This window comes from Thermobia domestica, chromosome 15 (assembly GCF_964235325.1).
Source record: "Thermobia domestica chromosome 15, izTheDome1.hap1.1, whole genome shotgun sequence".
NCBI classification, from domain to species: domain Eukaryota; kingdom Metazoa; phylum Arthropoda; class Insecta; order Zygentoma; family Lepismatidae; genus Thermobia; species Thermobia domestica.
This window is the reverse complement of record NC_137468.1, coordinates 131,965,836-131,984,187: the sequence shown is the minus strand read 5'-3', so window position 1 is coordinate 131,984,187 and position 18,352 is coordinate 131,965,836. Positions and strand designations below refer to the sequence as shown.

General features: G+C 36.3%; 1 protein-coding gene across 4 annotated transcripts in view; it reads right to left on the bottom strand.

Annotated features, from left to right (window-relative positions):
* The window catches only part of Prp40 (pre-mRNA processing factor 40), a 219,048-nt gene that overhangs the window by 54,474 nt on the left and 146,222 nt on the right, over positions 1-18,352 (bottom strand). For all 4 annotated transcript variants that reach the window (XM_081740145.1, XM_081740142.1, XM_081740143.1 and 1 more), the window contains 3 exons: positions 15,856-15,970; positions 8,224-8,336; positions 1,710-1,817 (listed from right to left, as the gene is read on the bottom strand). In XM_081740145.1, coding sequence (XP_081596271.1) covers positions 1,710-1,817; positions 8,224-8,336; positions 15,856-15,970 — 336 coding nt within the window. The remainder of the gene's footprint in view (positions 1-1,709; positions 1,818-8,223; positions 8,337-15,855; positions 15,971-18,352) is intronic.

Genomic DNA, 18,352 nt, shown 5'->3' with positions numbered 1-18,352 from the left:
TTAGAAATATCTCTTTCATCTGCTGCTATAACATTACAGAAACAGTTTTTGGTAGTCGTAGTTACAAAAGTTCTTGCAATTATATAATTTTAGGCATTGTTGCGAACTTCATCGACATTCATCATATTTCCGGAACGGGTTATGATATCAAGTCGCAGTAAACAGCATTATAATCTCTACGTTTATTATATGAGGTGCATACCGAAAGTACGTGCTGTTTCGTTCTAATTTCGAAGAACAAGGACATACATGGAAACTTATCTGTGTTTATTTCTCAACAAATTCCCCTGCTTTATAGATCCACAGTTGCCATGCTCCGTCACGCAACGCAACGTCATGTTACTGAGTTGTATAGCATGTGGCATAATTATAATTATTTTTGGGGTTTGTTTCAGATACTGCGAAACAGCACTTTCCAGGGATAATCTACTGACAAAATGGCGTCCACGAAGAGAAGTCTTGAGGTTTGGGAACAACCAGAGATTCTCTGAGCTAAATCTGGTGAGTAAGGTAGATGTGGCAGAAGTTCAATTCCATACTCAGCCAAGAATGAGATCACAACATTACCACGATGTGGCGGTGCGTTGTCCATGTGGAGTACGAAATTGCCATTTGCCATTTGTGGTCGTTTCTCAGTCAATCTTGACAAAAATTCTGTATTCAAAGACGTACGAAAATACTCGTTCATAATTTTATGACCTTTCGGAGCAGGATAGGACAACATCACTCCCTAGGAATCACAGAAGTAGCGTACAGCACCTTCTCATTGGATGTCACCTAACGATTTTTTTTTGGGGGGAGGGGGGGATTTGTGTGTCACAACATTTTAATTTAATGCCTTCTGTTCTCTAAACATAAGAAGCTTATCACTCTTACAAATATGATTATGTATAAATACGTTCAAAACAAACGTTAGTTTCTAGTTGACGTAGGAAATAAAGGATGTTATCGTTCTTTATAGAAATGAGCAATGTTCAATTTTCGACTACAAAATTACATTTGAATTTTCTCTAGATTTTACGTTGTTAATTCTCTCTCTCTCTCTCTCTCTTTTTTTTAATTTTATTTTTTTTTTATCTTATTCAATTTACGTTCATAAATTAAATAAAATTACGCTTCTGAATTTTAGCGTTGCTGATTTTCTCTATTTATTACTTTGTTCAGTTTACGTTTATAAATTAAACTTTTATCAGAAAATCAGGGAACTTTTATCAGTTACACGAATTAACAAAAATGTCAGTCAAGTTTCCTATCCACAATAGTTTATAAGTTAAATCTAGCGCAACAGCACTGCGGGCTAGTGCCTACCAGCCAGCTTGTGGCCCACAAGCCATCTACTGGCTCCAGTTCCGTTAGTGCTAGATTTCTAGACTGGAGATCGCTACATCTTTAATTCAAACCTCCAACTGTTCTCACGACGGTCCGAGGACACCGCAATGCCAACACCGTCTGCTGAGTATCCGCCCATCTTTCCTCTGACTAGACCCAACACTATTTGATATCACTGATTTCATGAAAAACGGTATTCCAGATGGGCTAAGGCGTTGGCATGGTTTATAAATTACTTTATGTGAAAGTCAGGGCTACGTCATTTTTTGGACTTAAAGGGAAATCTAAAATCGACTAGAAAAAAATAAGCTCTTTGCAAAAAAAAAAAAAAAAAAAAATATATGTAAATAAAAATGACATAGAGAAAAATACTACAATACCTTTTCGAGAAGGGCATTGTACGTCAATTTTACATTGCCTGCGTCCAGAGTTGCTGATCTTCTATCCTCGCATACAACAGTTGCGAACTCTTCGAAGGAAGTGTTCACCTGAAATATAGACGAAAAATGTTATATGATTCGTTTAATTTACATTATTCGAAATTCTTTTTGAAGTGGACGCTAAAACATTGACCCCCAAAGACAAACAGTATTAATTTAATGAGTGTTCTGTGTAGTCACATTATTTTAATTATGAGAATCCTTAAAGAATGAGGACAACCTGCAAAATGTCCACACGTATTTCCCTCCAAAATAAATCTAAAATAAAACTAAAATAGTTTTGTATACTGCTCCAAAACTTGACTGTGCGCATGAAATTTTCTAAGTTCCTTAAAACAGGTAATTTGGTAACAACGTATTGAAGGGGAAATTATAACAACACTTTAGAATACAGCTCGTTGTTTGCTGTTTGAAATATTCAGCCCCCATCTTGTTATATGATGCAATGTGACTTTAAAAATAGAATAGTACCTTGGCAAATGCAGGAAACTTCGCTGTAGTTAAAGAAAACACACTTTTCGCCAATCAGTACAACTGAAGGGTAACTGTACTGTTGTTTCGATAGCCGTGCACGTTAAGTTGTTTCTTTGTGTTGGGATTCAACTATTGAACCTGGTTCGAATCCCATTGCATGGCTTTATTTATATACTTTTTCAAACTTTTTCACTTGGCTTACATTTTTTGCTGTTATGGTTCATTTCCTTGTTTGTATGTTCTGAATTTCGCAACGTGGCAAAATCTTAGCGCATTCATCAAGAGTGCCGGTGGAATCTTGATACACAGAAAAGGGAACTCGCAGAAATATCTAATGCATTAACAACGAATATACTAGAGTTCAACATTGCGATCAAAAGAAATCATTTGTGACCCTTGAGGTACCATCTTCTGGAAAAACTAGTGCTAAGTTGAATCTGTGGATACTGTTTTACAGATACTGAAAGATTAAAATCTGAAAAGACAGCGCTGTCCCAAGGGTGGAGCAAGTGAAGCGTTTGCCCTTACTCCGCACTCTAGGGGTTCAGCACGATAGAAAGAAAGTTAGACTGTTCATAAAAAGTTACAATTTACTATTTCTGATGATTCTTGAAAATAAAAATATTTAGAAATAATGAAGGATCATTTTGTAGGGCATTTTTACAACTATATACTAATAAAGGTAAAATTACTACATTAAAGATAACTGTGATGCATATTCGATTTAACCTTAACAAGGTGGAATTTTACTAAGGAAGGAAGGTAAAATTCATGTGGAATGAATTTGCCGATAATTTATTGTTAGGTTAAGACTAGGGGGGGATCGGTCCAATATTACTGTCGACCGAATGCCACAGCGTTGGTTACTGACTTTCTAAATACAACAGCAGCCTATTGCATTCTCTTCACTATTTCTAGTACAGCACACGGGGAACGCAGTTTTCAAAACTAATAATAATAATAACGAAGAACATCCACGAAGGTTGAATGAACTATGATTTGTACTGAAGAGGAAATTACAGAGATGATGACGACGGAGAGTTCCTTTCTCTTAGGGTTAAACCCTCTTGGTTCAAATCAACAGTATAGAGTGATTAGAAGAACAGTAGCACTGATAATGGTAATAATTAATAGATTTATTAGAAATTCTTTACAGAATTAAATACTTTTTAGTCCTATTACAGGGTGTCTACTGAGTTTCAATTTCAAAATTCCAGTATATTTCCAGTATATTCAGTATAACTATCAGCAAAATTCCAGTATTTAATACAATGACTTTTTTTAAAGTTCTTTAGAAATAATCACACTTTTGATGATTTTAGGTTTGTAATTGTATTACCATCAAAAGAATGCTTTATTTTTAGTAAATTTAGTTAGCCTTGATTTCTTTGAAATGCAAATGATTAAGTATATGTAACTGCTCACGAAAGCGCTGAAATTTTACACACGCAAATGTGCCACATCCATACCAAGCATTAAAACTGGTTCTCAGTTTCCCATCATTGAGCATACTTTTACTGACTATTTTGCAGCCTGTATCCTGTACTTGAAGCATTGCATGTAATAAAATGCATCCATTGTTAGTATATGTGAGGTATTGAAAGAAAAGAAAGAACAAAGCTGAAACTGAAAACAGTATTAGAAGAAACGATAAAGTTAGTGACTATCTGCAACACCAAGGGTGATGGCACCACCTCTTAACGCCAGAGGGAAAATCACAATTTAATACTTTCCTCAATTTCAATTTCACTACTTTCCTTTCACCGACAACTTTAATTTATGACTTTCATGGCCCGTAAAAATCCTGCTCGGAGGCCTTATACAGTAAGCCAAGAGCATTATTTGTATTATATACATGTATAGTATCTTGGGTAAAGATGCCTCGCTGCGCAAAGACGCCCCTGCTTGAATTGCTCAAGGCCTGTGACTCGTGGTCACAATACTTACTATCTACATAAAAGAATACACAGACTTGAGTAAATATATGTAGAAGCTGCATCGGAGAAAGAAGCTGGATTTTTCAGGCCTGTTCACAAAGCTAAGTTACTCTTATTTCAGAGTCTATAGTTTTAGAGAGTGAAACGTTGTAATGATTTTGACGGTAGTTAAATAGAAGTACACGAATAAAACATAATTGCTTAAGAACTTCAGTCTTTCAGTCGTTAATATGCTTAGTTATGTTTCTTCGTCAATGAGTATGTCACGTGACCGACTGGGGCGTCTTTGCTTCAAAATTGGAAAAGTTGTCCCAGTGAAATCAAAGCAAAGATGCCCCACTTTATAACACTAAAGGTTTAAGATTTCTGTTCCAGACAACCACTTTATGACGTGTTAGAAGGATTTACCTGTTCATTATGTTTTAAACAATGTTTGATTTGAATATGGTTCAATAACCTGCAGTTAATTGTTCACTCAGAAGCAAACGGGACATTCCCATATGGAACAAGAGCTTGGTCTCTTGGCTGGGTTGTTGCTTTCAATGATGTAATATTCTATTTATCAACTTTTTTCCTTTTGCTCCTTACGTGATCACTATTGTACTGCATGAACTTCACATAATGTATATGACACTATTTGGCTAGCAAGCTGAATCAAAAAAGTGCATGGATTAAGTTTTAAGCCATTTGTGCGAGCTAAATATGTATGATGGATGTTCAAAAAACTAAAAAGGTATCCCTGGGGGAGGGGTTTGCTATACACTTGATTTGTCACAACTTCCTTTATCTGGTTATTTTGAAAAGGCAAATTTCTGGGTTAATCAATTACCCCCTCATTGCAAAATGAAGAGCATTTCCACTAATTCATCAGATATCATCATGGGTGTTCCAGTGTTGTAACTAGCAAGTTGTTATAAGGGGAGGCATTACTTTTTCAGGGAGTAAGTTTTTACCTTTTGAAAGAAAGCCGTCCTCCCCTCTGCTCTAGCGGCTAGCACGCGTCCATTTGGTGCACTAAGTCCCGGGTTCGATTTCCGGTGTGACCGCTTTGGAATATTTTAATAATTACAATGGTTTGAATTTAAACTGTATGTTCACTGCATGTCACTGCAGTAATTGTGGTCGTAAGAATTCGTTTAAAAAAATGAATAAATGATAATAATATGTAAGGTCTATAATTCTTTTTTCTCTTTTATTTTTATCCATTGTTTACATACGGATTTAGAAAACACATGGAGAATATTTGTCATTTTGTTGATTTTTTTAAATATAATTAGATAAATAGATAGTAGAAATTAAAGTTAGTAATATTAGTGATACAAAAGCATAATTGCCTGTTTTTATGATGTTTATGAACACATTTTGAAAAATTGTGAAGCTGGCGCATCTTTCCTCAACATGCATGCCGAAGATGCCCCACTTAAAGGTTTTTGTAAATGGTTTGTTTTAAATTCTTAACTTTACTGAAATAAAATTGTCTTTCGAGATGTTACAAACAAGACATCAGTTTTTTAATTGATCATAAATTTAATAACGCCACCTCAATTGCAGGAGTGGAAAATTGATAATGAAAAAGTGGGGCATCTTTACCCTAGTTGCTCTATTATTAAGTTTTATTATAATTTGTATAAATAATTACGTATTATTCTATTCTAGTTATAATGGAAGATTATTATTACCCTGGAATTTTGGGGTTCAAAAATACAGGGTAGATTATAAAGAATGTGGATCAAAATTTCAGTATATTTTCAGTATCAAAATTAAATTCCAGTATTTCAAGTATTTCCAGTATCAGTAGACACCTCGTATTAGTGCTAATAACTGTGAAATTAAATTATTTTCTTATACAATTTTTTTCTTATAATAAAGTGAGCTGTGTTGTACATTATGACATAACGAAAGATTTCCAAATTATGAGGTTCAATATTAAAGTCGAAAGTGGCAGATCTATAACTTCAGGTCCGAAAAGAACAGTATGGCCGAAGAAATTACTTGTTCTTTAGACGCTGAATCTATGTATCTATTATAGTTTTCTACTTTCTTTCTTTTTCTTTTTTCCTTTTTACGATAAGTGTGAAAAAACCTACTGCTGCGATACCGAATCCGTATGAAGAAACCGCTTCTATCTTACGGCAATCACTGCTGAAAACAAAAACAATTGTATTTCCCATTACAGTTTGAATAGAGGGATAAAAATGAGGACCAAGTCTATTCTTAGGAAGCAGCATCCATTTCAAGAAACATTTTTTCGCTATCTATAGCAGTTTTTTGTTCTATAGTGTTCAATGTAAAACCTGGATATGATTGATTTCTACTTCTGGTTTAAACCGAGGGATAGGAATGAACACGAAGCTTTTTCTTGAGATGGAAAATTGATTTCGATTCGCTTCTCACTATCTCATACTTTTTCTGCTCTATGGAGGTTAATATTGAAACCAGAAGTGGTAGCAAATTTCTGCCACTTTCCGTTTTTATAGAAAGGTAAGGGTGGAGATGGAATCGCTGTTGCGTTTCTGATTCATTTCAAGAAATCGCTTCTCGCTATCTATTACCATTTTTACTCTATGGTTACCAATGTTGAAACCGGAAATGGTTGATTTCTACCATCTTCGTTCTGAATATAGGCTTAAGGAAGGAGATTAACCTATTCTTGAGACTCCTGACTCCTTAAAAAAAGGCTTTTTTTTTCCCCTATGATACCTGTCGACAAACACATTCGCTCTATAAGACTTCCCATATTTATCCATAGCATAGTTTGGAAGTCTAAAACTGCAAATAATGAGCTACTACTATAAAGAATACATTTTGCCTTTTGTTTTAATTAAAAGAGATGTGAAGCCTTATAAAAGGTAACGATTGCTGTTTAACATATACCAAGTAGTGTTGCCAAAACGTTGACAAAGAAGTCGTTAAACGAGGGACGAAAAGACTCCAACTTTGGGTGAGAAGTCGTTAAAAAAGTTATTGGTGAAATTCCTTATCTATATGAACAGTTCTAAGCTTTATGAACAGTTCTATATGAGCAGTTCTAATTTATCTGGTTTATCATGTTTCCAACAAAGTAAAGGTCTACTATTACTACTACTACATACAATATGCTCTAGTAACGTCTTTGTCTACGGGAAGAAACCAATTCTAGAATTCGTTGTTCATTTATTATTATTTATATACTCCTGTTCATATATTGAAGCAGTAGCGTCATTTTAGGTTTTGCTTCGGGGAGGGGAAAGGGCCGACACCAATGTAAGTAGAGGTTAAAATTTTTTTATTAGCATATTACTAACGTCAATTATCCACTTTGCTGGGTTAAAATAAGAAAAATTAGCGATATGTTCCGTTAGTCAGTCAGTTTTTACTATTACTGAAGCGCTCTCTGATATCGGTCATTTTAGATAGTAAAAAAAAAAAAAAATCCCTCTCCGCTAAGTTGCAGGGCTGAATTTGGATTTAAAGGCATCGCAAGTATCACTGTTCATCTCAGCGAGCCCGGCAACTATGAATTCTGCACTAATATCGGTTATTTTCAATCATTTTTATTTCTCTCCTCTCCCCGACCCTATGTAGCACAGTCAAGGTCAAATGATAAACATCCCAGGCCCGAACTTCATCTATGCTGAAAATTTGATCGAGATCGATTGGGTGGTTCAAGAGTTATTTGGTCACAAACATAGCCACTTTTATTTTTATTTATATAGATTATATTAACACCTACTTCCCTTTCATTCGGATATCTACAGCTAATCGGCTTGATATACGTAATGCTGTATTTCTTGTGCCTCTCGACGGAGGTTCAGCAAACTGAAGAATATACAAGATTTAAATTGTTCCATTATCAAAAGGTAAGGAGTAACAAAGAAACAAGGTGCGATTTTGGACAGTTGGTCAAGCTGTACACTTGCCCAATTAGTCGTCGCTTTCGCTGATTAAAAGGAAAAGAGAAAAATAATTATAAGCTATACCAAAATGGTTCGAATTAGCAATAATTAGATATTAGATTTTAACACAACATAGACTTTATTCCAAGAGTTTCAAAATAAACGTACCTGAACATCAAATCCTTTTTCTTTTAATATCTCTTTGATGATTTTTTTCTCATCATGGAACCTGGATTTCAAATCCTCAACATAAAATTTGAAAAGATCAAGAGGAGTTGAACCTATTAAAAGATAAAATGTATTTCACTTTCAATGATGGAAAACGATATACAATAATTATTTACGATACAAAATAATAAGAATGCAAAAATAAAATTAAATTATATAGCTTGAGTTCCCATATCTTCATCCTCCTATAATAATACAATTATGGTTTAAACAGGAGTAATGTTATCAAATGTTATTGAATATTGGGCATAGTATTTCATGTACAGAAATCTAACAAACTTCAATTACTTAAAAAATAAAAATAACAGGAAAACATTAAATTACTTTTAATCTTTCCAACAACTTACAAATCATATATGCGTAACTGTTCAGAAAATCTGTATCACTGATAGATTAAGAGGACGAGGATAGGAATACGCATCATCATTAGGAGAAAAACAATAATGAATACAATTTGATAGTTGACAGCGTATCTTTTACACATATATTACGTACTAGGGACGTTCAATATGCAAATTTCCCTAAGCTGAAAAAAAAAAAAAAAAAAAATGAAAACTATATATACATATGTAGATGGGTTTTTCCTCACTTTTCCACATAATCCCCATTGAAATTTAGGCATTTGTCCCACCGTTGCACCAATTTGTCCAAATCCTTTGCAAAATAAATAAACAAATAAAATAAAATAAAAAATAAAAAATTCAGGGCTGGCTATTTGGCTAGAATATTGGCAGGGTGGATGAACTTGTTCACGAAAACTGTTGAATTAAGGTATGCGAAGTTACAGAAAGATTGAACATTTGTGTTCGAACAGTCCATCATATTCACAAGAAACTGCAATACCGTAAAGCGTGTGCACGATGGGTTCCTCATTAACTGAGTGGTGATAACCGACAGATCAGAACGGGTTGCAGTCTTTAAGGTTTATGCCATAGCAGCAACATGTCAATGCATTACTCATGCGTATTGTGACAGGGGATGAGACATTTATCCATCATTACACTCCCGATGGACGATGAACGTTTCGGAACAGATGAAGAGAAGCGGAATGTGAGGAGAGTGGTAAATAGCCAGAGCCTTGATTTTCTTGCAAAGGGTTTGGACAAATTAGTACAACCGTGGGGCAAATGCCTGTTATATATATATATATATATATATATATATATATATATATATATATATATATATATATATATATATAGCACAATAAAATCTGCCAATTTATTATTATTATTGGCAACGAACAATATACTGTTTATAAGGTCATAAAAATTGTCTTTTCCAATTTTCTCAAAACTTTTGCATAAGAATTCACTCTTAAGCTGTCATATTATTCAGCTTGTTATCATCTATCGACTGATATCTGTACCAATTTTGGACATTACTTTAGTTAAACAGAAATAAAATTTAAGAGTTAATGATAAATGTTAGATCTCATTAACCGTAGTACGAACTGTCATCTAGAGAGTGCTATAATGAACAGTTTGATAAGTGTACACTTCAGTATCAGTTATACCTTAACAGATGGCTTGATTGTCTACAGTCTCTATTTTTAGGTTTATACTGAAAGAAGAAGAAAAAAATATCCTGATTTTCTCCAAAACTACCCTTGAGCCTTTACTCTAACCCATACCATTTTATTCAGCTTAATGGAATCAATCGATTGGTATAAGTCTAATCTTTGAATATACATTTTTTTTCATTAAACGCTAATAAGTAATATTGTAAAAAATTTTATCACTAAGGGTCATTTATAGAAATATCTTTGCATGTACCACTAGTGTATTTTTTGTATAATCAACAATGTTTGCTTCCTTCATGTGATTCACTGAGTTTTTCCAAGAATAAAGAGGGGCAGTTTTTAAGGAACTTTTAATCTGACGGTGTTACCTCCAAGCAGCGTTTATTAACTACTGTATTTTTAACACGATTTACTTTGAAACTAAATAAAACGAACATACAACGTTAAAAAACCCTAATTTGTAATTACATTATACGATTAGGGTACGCTAAAAGAGTAAGCAAATAGTAGCTCATCGAATTATCCAATTTCTTGTATTAAGTATTATATCGTTGTCTGCAATTCAATACTGCGTAACATTTCACCAATTTTATAGGAGAGACTAAAAACTGTTTAAAAACTAGCTTCAGCCTCAATATACGCGGTATTACTTCGAGGGAATAACAGAGCCATTTGTTGTAATATAGGTGTGCTACTTAACCAGATCGTGCGCCATCCTATGCTGATTTCAATGGTATCAAAAACTCAAATTCGCCAAAATTGGAGATACGTGGTGTTGAATCTCAGACGACGATATGTAACTTTAATGTTAAGAAGTTGTACCGCTTTAGTTTTTGGCACGACATATTATTTTCTTTCTGACCAAGTTATATAAAAAAATCCCAATCATTAATACAACAATGCAGATTCGATAATTGAAACAACTAAAAACGGAAAAACACTAACCATACGAGCAAATACCTGGTTTCCAAAATTAACAGTACACAAACACGAAACACATGGCTGCCATAAAACATATAAAGCACAAACTAGTAAAGGTAAAATTAGAAAAGCAGACTAGTGATTTCCGAGGGAGTAGAAATCGCAAATGGATAACATAGTAATGTACAAGCATATAAAATGTTAACCGTATTCTCTCGTGTATTATAGACTACTTCCTGAAATGTTCATTCTTCGCACGGGAAAACAGATTTATAGAAAATATTTAGAGTAGTACTGGCTGGTCTTCAGGCAAATTCTCACTGATTGTTTGAAAATGGCTTAAAATTGGTCACATGACCTACATCATTGAACTCGGTCACGTGGTATGTCATGGGGTCACATTATGTTCAGTCATTAACTGGTCACGTGACCTATTTTGGGAAGGCACGTACGGGTCTATGCAATATAGGTATGTACCTCTGAAAGTTTGAGGATCTTAGTTCGTTCTCTTAGAGGGGTAAAAAAAAAATGCCAAAAATCGATTATTATTATTATTATTATTATTATTATTATTTTTAGTTTCTGATGCTATTTGTCCTTTACGATGGGTATTTATGTTCTATAGAAGAGTACCTCTCTTCCGTGGCTATTAAAGATCAGACACGTACCACTGTGGTTCCCCTTGATGGGCGGGGTGGGCCAACCTTGTACCCCTTACGTTTTAACATGGGTGCTTATAGCAAGTCTCATTCTCTTTTCAGATCAACAAACATCATTAGAATGATTACAAAATCTTCGCCCATGGCCCAGTGCTTATGGGTGAGTCCTTATGCTCCTATACAGGTGCACCTCACTCTCTTTCATGACTATAGATGATCAGTTTTGTACGCCTGTGGATCCTTTATGGGTGAGATGGGCCAATCTCGAACCCCTTAAGTTATAAGGTAAGGTTTTAAGGCCCTATGTTTATGTATGGGTGCTTATGGTGTTATGGAGGGGTACCTCACTCTTTCACTGGTATTTATGACCAGTTAGGTACCCCTATGGTTCCTCTGAATAGGTGTAAGTCGTTCCCTTTGATGGGTAAAAACTGTCAAAAATATGCAATTTCAATGTTTCGACGTGTGTTTATGGTCCTATGATTGTGCATTTTACTCTTTGATGAATACCTACGACCGGATACGTACTTTGTGGTTCCTTTGAATAGGTGTAAAGGTGTGGTAGGCACCTATCATACATCTTTAGGAAGAGCACGTTACTGTTTTTAAACAAACATTTCTGACAAAATTCAATCTAGGAGTACACACACAGGCAAAACAAACGGCTCTGATTGGTTATTTAACATCACATGATCAGGCCACGCGTGTATATATATATATATATATATATATATATATATATATATATAAGCAAATCTTTCTGAATGTTGTGAATCACATGACCTAGATCATCGTATGTTGTGTGGCATGGAGAGAGGGTTTGTGTGTTGAAAAGTAGAGAAGAAGAAGTAATGCTTTTATAGTTCTGTTTCGTGTAATTTAGAGAGAGGGTTTATTTATTGAAAAGTAGCAAATGAAAAGTGATGCTTCTGTGATTCCAACGTGCATCGTCAACGTTACTCTGAAGTGTAAGTTCAGCTTTAAAATAAACTGGCTCTTTTTGATAATCTGATACGTTAAAACGTGGCATAAAGAAAATGGTCTTATCTGAATGAAGATTATGCAGGCTTATTGGGGTCTAGAATTTTCTTAAATTTGAAAATGAGGCGTATGAATGAACATTTTACAGAATTTTATGGCTAGAAAAGTGCAACTGCACTTAAAATCACGACACATATCTTTCAGTTTTGGTCCTCAGTAAAGCAATAGTCATCTTCAAGCACCAGATCGGCAGCAACTAACTGAACTTCTACATGCGCATATATATTATGCTCCACACATAACTTCTCATTTGTTACTTTCTACCACTTGTTCTTCCTCCTTTTCTATCACGTTATATACTGTCTGATGGATGAGTATCTTATGACCAACAGAACTTTTTGTTTACACAGTATCTATCATATTCCACCTTTAGTAGGTAGCTAAAATTGTGTAATAACCTTGAACAAGTAGCAAGTCTTACCATGTAGAAAATGAATACTTGCGTATGTCGCTTTATACGGTAGTAAAAATTGAAGATACACTATGTGATCAAAAGTAGCCGGACACCTGGCTGAAAATGACTTACAAGTTCGTGGCCCCCTCCATCGGTACTCCTGGAATTCAATATGGTGTTGGCCCACCCTTAGCTTGATGACAGCTTCCATTCTCGCAGGCATACTTTCAATCAGGTGCTGGAAGGTTTCTTGGGGAATGGCAGCCCATTCTTCACGGAGTGCTGAACTGAGGAGAGGTATCGATGTAGGTCGGTGAGGCCTGGCACGAAGTCGGCGTTCCAAAACATCCCAAAGGTGTTCTATAGAATTCAAGCCAGGACTCTGTGCAGGCCAGTCCATTACAGAGATGTTACGGTTGTGTAACCACTCCGCCATAGGCCGTGCAGTATGAACAGGTGCTCGATCGTGTTGAAAGATGCAATCGCCATCCCCGAATTGCTCTTCAACAGTGGGAAGCAAGAAGGTGCTTAAAACATCAATATAGGCCTGCGCTGTGAGAGTGTCACGCAAAATAACAAGGGATGCAAGCCCCCTCCAAGAAAAACACGACCACACCATAACACCACCACCTCCGAATTTTACTGTTGGCACTACACACGCTGATAGATGACGTTCACCGGGCATTCGCCATACCCACACCCTGCCACCGGATCGCCACACTATGTACCGTGATTCGTCACTCAACACAACGTTTTACCACTGTTCAATCGTTCAATGTTTACGCTCCTTACACCAAGCGAGGCATCGTTTGGCATTTACCTCAGTGATGTGTGGCTTACGAGCAGCCGCTCGACCATGAAGTCCAAGTTTTCTCACCTCAGGCCTGTCAAAGTACTTGGAGTGGATCCTGATGCAGTTTGGAATTCCTGTGTGATATTCTGCATAGATGTCTGCGTATTACACTTTACGACCCTCTTCAAGTGTCGGCGGTCTCTGTCAGTCAACAGACGAGGTCGGCCTGTACGCTTTTGTGCTATACGGGTCCCTTCACGTTTTCACTTCACTATCACATCAGACACAGTGGACCTAAGGATGTTTAAGAGTGTGGAAATCTCGCGTACAGACTTCTGACACAAGTGACACCCAATCACCAGACCACGTTCGAAGTCCGTGAGTTCCGCGGAACGCTCCATTCTACTTTCTCACGATGTTTAATGACTACTGAGGTCGCTGATAATGAATACCTGGCAGTAAGTGGCAGCACAATGCACCTAATATGAAAAACATATGTTTTTGGGGGTGTCCGGATACTTTTGATCACATAGTGTATAAATCCCTAGATGTAACTGAAGAAGCATAGTACATAGTACATCACACAAATTAATGATTTATGTTGAATTTTGTTTGACAAAAGAATTATTTAAAGTAACAGCCCCATTCCCTAAAATGGTTCTTTTGTAAAAACTTGTAAGTTTTCAGCACACAAAACTTTTAAAACTTAATTCTTTGTGTCAATTTTCAACAATTTTCTCCGTGTAAATTTTTCAAACTAAATATTTCGTTTTTTTTTTTTTTTTTTTTTTTTTTTTAATTTTTGAAACAATTTTTGTGTACCATCTTTCACACAATTTATTATGTACATGTTTTATACAAATATTTTGTCTAAATTTTATCGAATAAAATTTTTGTGTGAGCTTTTTCAAACACATACCTTTTGTCTATTTTGTAATTTTTTGTTTACATGTAACATATGAAGAAAAAATCAGTCAATAAAATTTGAAACATATTTCTTAGTACATAAAATTTTGGAACTAAAGTAGTTTACCAAACAAAGATTTCCTAATTAAAATTTTATCAACAAAAGAGATTTAAGCTTAAAAATTTTAACAAACGAAAACATTCGAACTAAAATTTTATAAAAATTGTTAAAGAAAATATGTTAAGGAAAATCACACTAAAATTTTGACAAACAAATTGTTAAAGGAAAAATTTAAACCGTTTATTTTGTTTTCAAATAGGAAAAAACGGTTAATAGGAGAAGTCTGCCAGTCACCCGCGAAACTATTTAAATGTACATGTTACCTAAAATAAGTGTTAGTATTATTGATCATAGATACACAATAGAAATACACATTTGTATGTATTCACACCGGAAGATACGACACCTGTCGATTTATGCATAGTAAACTCCGTTATTGACTATGTTCCTTCCAACACCTAATACTTTGAGGCGTTTCCGAAGATTTGCTCCTTTATTTTCGGATGCAAGTATTTCATAGACAAAGCGCCGTTTTGCCTTCCTAACTTTTTGAGTGCAGCGGTTTTTAATAATCTACAGTTTTCGAATTTTGCATTGGTGTTCGTTGTGCTAGTGCTGGAAGAATCATTATTTTTAACCCGCCTCCTGTATGATTATGCCATTAACGAACGTAACTCATCAGTTAACCATGGTGATGGGAGGTCGCGAAACGCGTTTCTTAACTACAGGGGAATGTCTATCATACAAATTTATTATTAAAGAATTCAGAGTATTTACCTGTTCATCAATTGTAGGCAGGCAGTTTATTGAGTAACATGGCAAGTACCCAGCGTCGATGTTCAGGTCTACTTCATTCATGTACTTAAAAGTCTCTGTATGAGGTGAATTTAGTTTTATATTGCGGTACATGAAGTTCGTAAGATATACCGGTATATAACATATCATGACAGGAGATGCCAGATGTATGGATCTGATCATGGCTAATTACATGTTCTTCCTTAGATACCAGTATTACATCAATCCATGATTCTGAATTTCTTATACGATGAGTTGGACCAAGAGATAAATCGCAAGGTTAAGACCAGAGTTTGTATCCCGATATTGCAAGACTTTCTCGTGCACCTCGGGACCTCATGCACCAAAAGCATACGTGCCAGTCACTAGCCTAGCGAGGAGGACTGTCAAGAGCTAGGTAGGTACAGTGTTGAAATGCCATTATTATATTTTCAGTATTTTCTAGTAACTAATTTTATATATGTATAAAAAAAATCATACCTGGCTGACCCAACATAGCGGAGAACCTGAGATCTGCACTGATAATAGGATATAGTTCAACCCATAGAGACATTGAAGTAAGTTTTCCTTGTTCGTGGAGTTCATCTAGGAGTTGCTGCAAAATAATACAGCTTAGTTAGTAAATTTATGTGTCACACTGAATACGCATATAGTTAACATTGAATATAGAACGTAACATTATAAACAGTACACTATGGAAAAAGTTAAAACAGGTTTATATGATACACTCATAAAACTGACTCAACCCAATGAAAGCTGAATTCTTAGCACTGGACGGAAACTTATTTCTTATCTCTGTCAAAATCCTAATATCCTCAATCTTTTCTACAACATACTCAATTACGATTTATAGATTATTGAGCTTTATCAGATATATGGAAACTAACTGAACTAATAATAATACAAAGAACTAGTAGAATGAGAAACCGCAGGACACACAAAAACTCACGATGGCTAAAAAAGTAGGTTATCCACAAGGTCATAAACTGCGATTGAGACTGTGACTTTCCGTATCACAGATAAAGAATCTTACCCCACACTATGAACTGAAATTCATTGTTTACATTTATCTTCTTTGACAGCAGCAAAATAGGAGATCTACAGTATAAAGTGGGACGTAAATCATTGTATTGCGTTTGATGCTCTCCCACCAGGAATTGAACTAAGGACCTCGTGCAAAAATGGTACTCAATCGAGATACTATATTACGAAGGAAGACTTGACGATAAGCTTTATGCATTTCTGGAGTGTCTACTGTTACAGAAACATTCAATTCTACACGTGATTGTGAAGCTGCATTTATCTCTGGTCAATTCCAAGCCAACGAGCTTTAAGGACACACCATATTGAATGGTTTCTTGTAATCTTTACCATTTCCGACTACGGTCTGATTCTGGCAGCGAGCGGGGACTGGAAATCCCCGGGGAATAGAAACAAGCGCTCTTACCCCGCGACTGTCGCCAAAGGCTGTACACGCAGGTTGCCAGTGCGAATCTTAGCGACCCAGAGGTTCTGCAGGTCAGAGCGATCTTCCTATTCCGCAAGGAATGACCAGTGAGGGGGGGGGGGGGGGTTACACAGTACTGGCACGCTATACGACGAGGAGGCAGAAAGCTCATCTTCTCTTTTCTTTGCTTATCTTCTTAGCGGCGGGAGCTGGGCTCAAACCGCATGCACACTGAATACACTCAATCTTCTTTTAGGGGGAGGCACAACATGCTTCGCCACCTACACTTCTAGTTGTGGTCTGAGAGAGCTTACTTGCACGTCCGCTTCTTCTTGCTCTCTGTTCTCGAATGTCATTTACTGGCATTTATTACCCGTATTTTATTATAAAGACACTAATAAGAACACGATAACCTGAAATTTTAATTAAATAACACTTTACAAATAATCCGTGTAAAGAAAAAACTGGTTCGAATTTAAAAAAAAAAAAATTCTTACTACCTAGTTATATCATAAATACTGTCACAAAGTTTGGAGTGGCGCTGCTGCCATTTGTGTATAAAGCAGAAGATGCATGTAGTGTATGTATGACTGTTTATGTCATACGTTAATATTGTACTGAGTTCTGATGGAGTGGGGCGATTACGAAAATCGTGTAGCAGTAATTGCACTACACAAGGTCGGGAAGACAGCAGGTGAGATTTTCAACCTCCTGAAAACCCTACAAATCAGCAAGAGATTCGTATATCGCGCCATACAGCGTTACACCGAGACTGGAACGGCAGCTGACCGCGCAAGGAGTGGCAGACCACGAACGGTACGAACCTCGCAGGTCGAGAAAGCAGTCGCAGCAAGAATTCGAAGAAATTCTGTTCGAACACAAAGTGTGATGGCTTCTGAGATGAACATCAGCAGAAATTCCATGTCTCGTGTGCTCAGGAGTGACCTACATCTACGGGCGTATAAGAGGCGGACTGGTCACTTTCTGACCCAAACATTAAGTGTCCTTAAATCAAAGAGACTGTTGTCGCGTTACGCCAACAATCTGCACAGAAAGATTCTGTTCACTGACGAAAAGGTGTTCACAATTGAGCAGGCCTACAACGCCCAAAATGATCGTGTGTATGCCACGTCATCTACTGCAGCTGCACAGAGGGTTCAGAGGGCACATATCCTGCCTCAGTGATGGTTTGGTGGGGAGTGAGCTACTTAGGCACAACCCAGCTGCATTTTTGCGAAAAAGGTGTTAAAACATCTGCCAAGGTGTACCAGGACACAGTGCTATCCTGTGCTGGACACAGTGCTAACACCTATAGTGAAACCACTGTCTGCTACCATGTTCCCTGGAGAAAGGTGGACCTTCCAACAGGATTCCACTCCAGGCCACAAAGCGAAAACAACCCAGGAGTGGCTGGCACGGAACGTCCCCGACTTCATTTCTACTGCTGATTGGCCTTCTAGCAGCCCAGACCTTAATCCGTTGGACTACAAACTTTTGGCAGTCCTTCAGGCAAAGGTCTGCCATAAACGG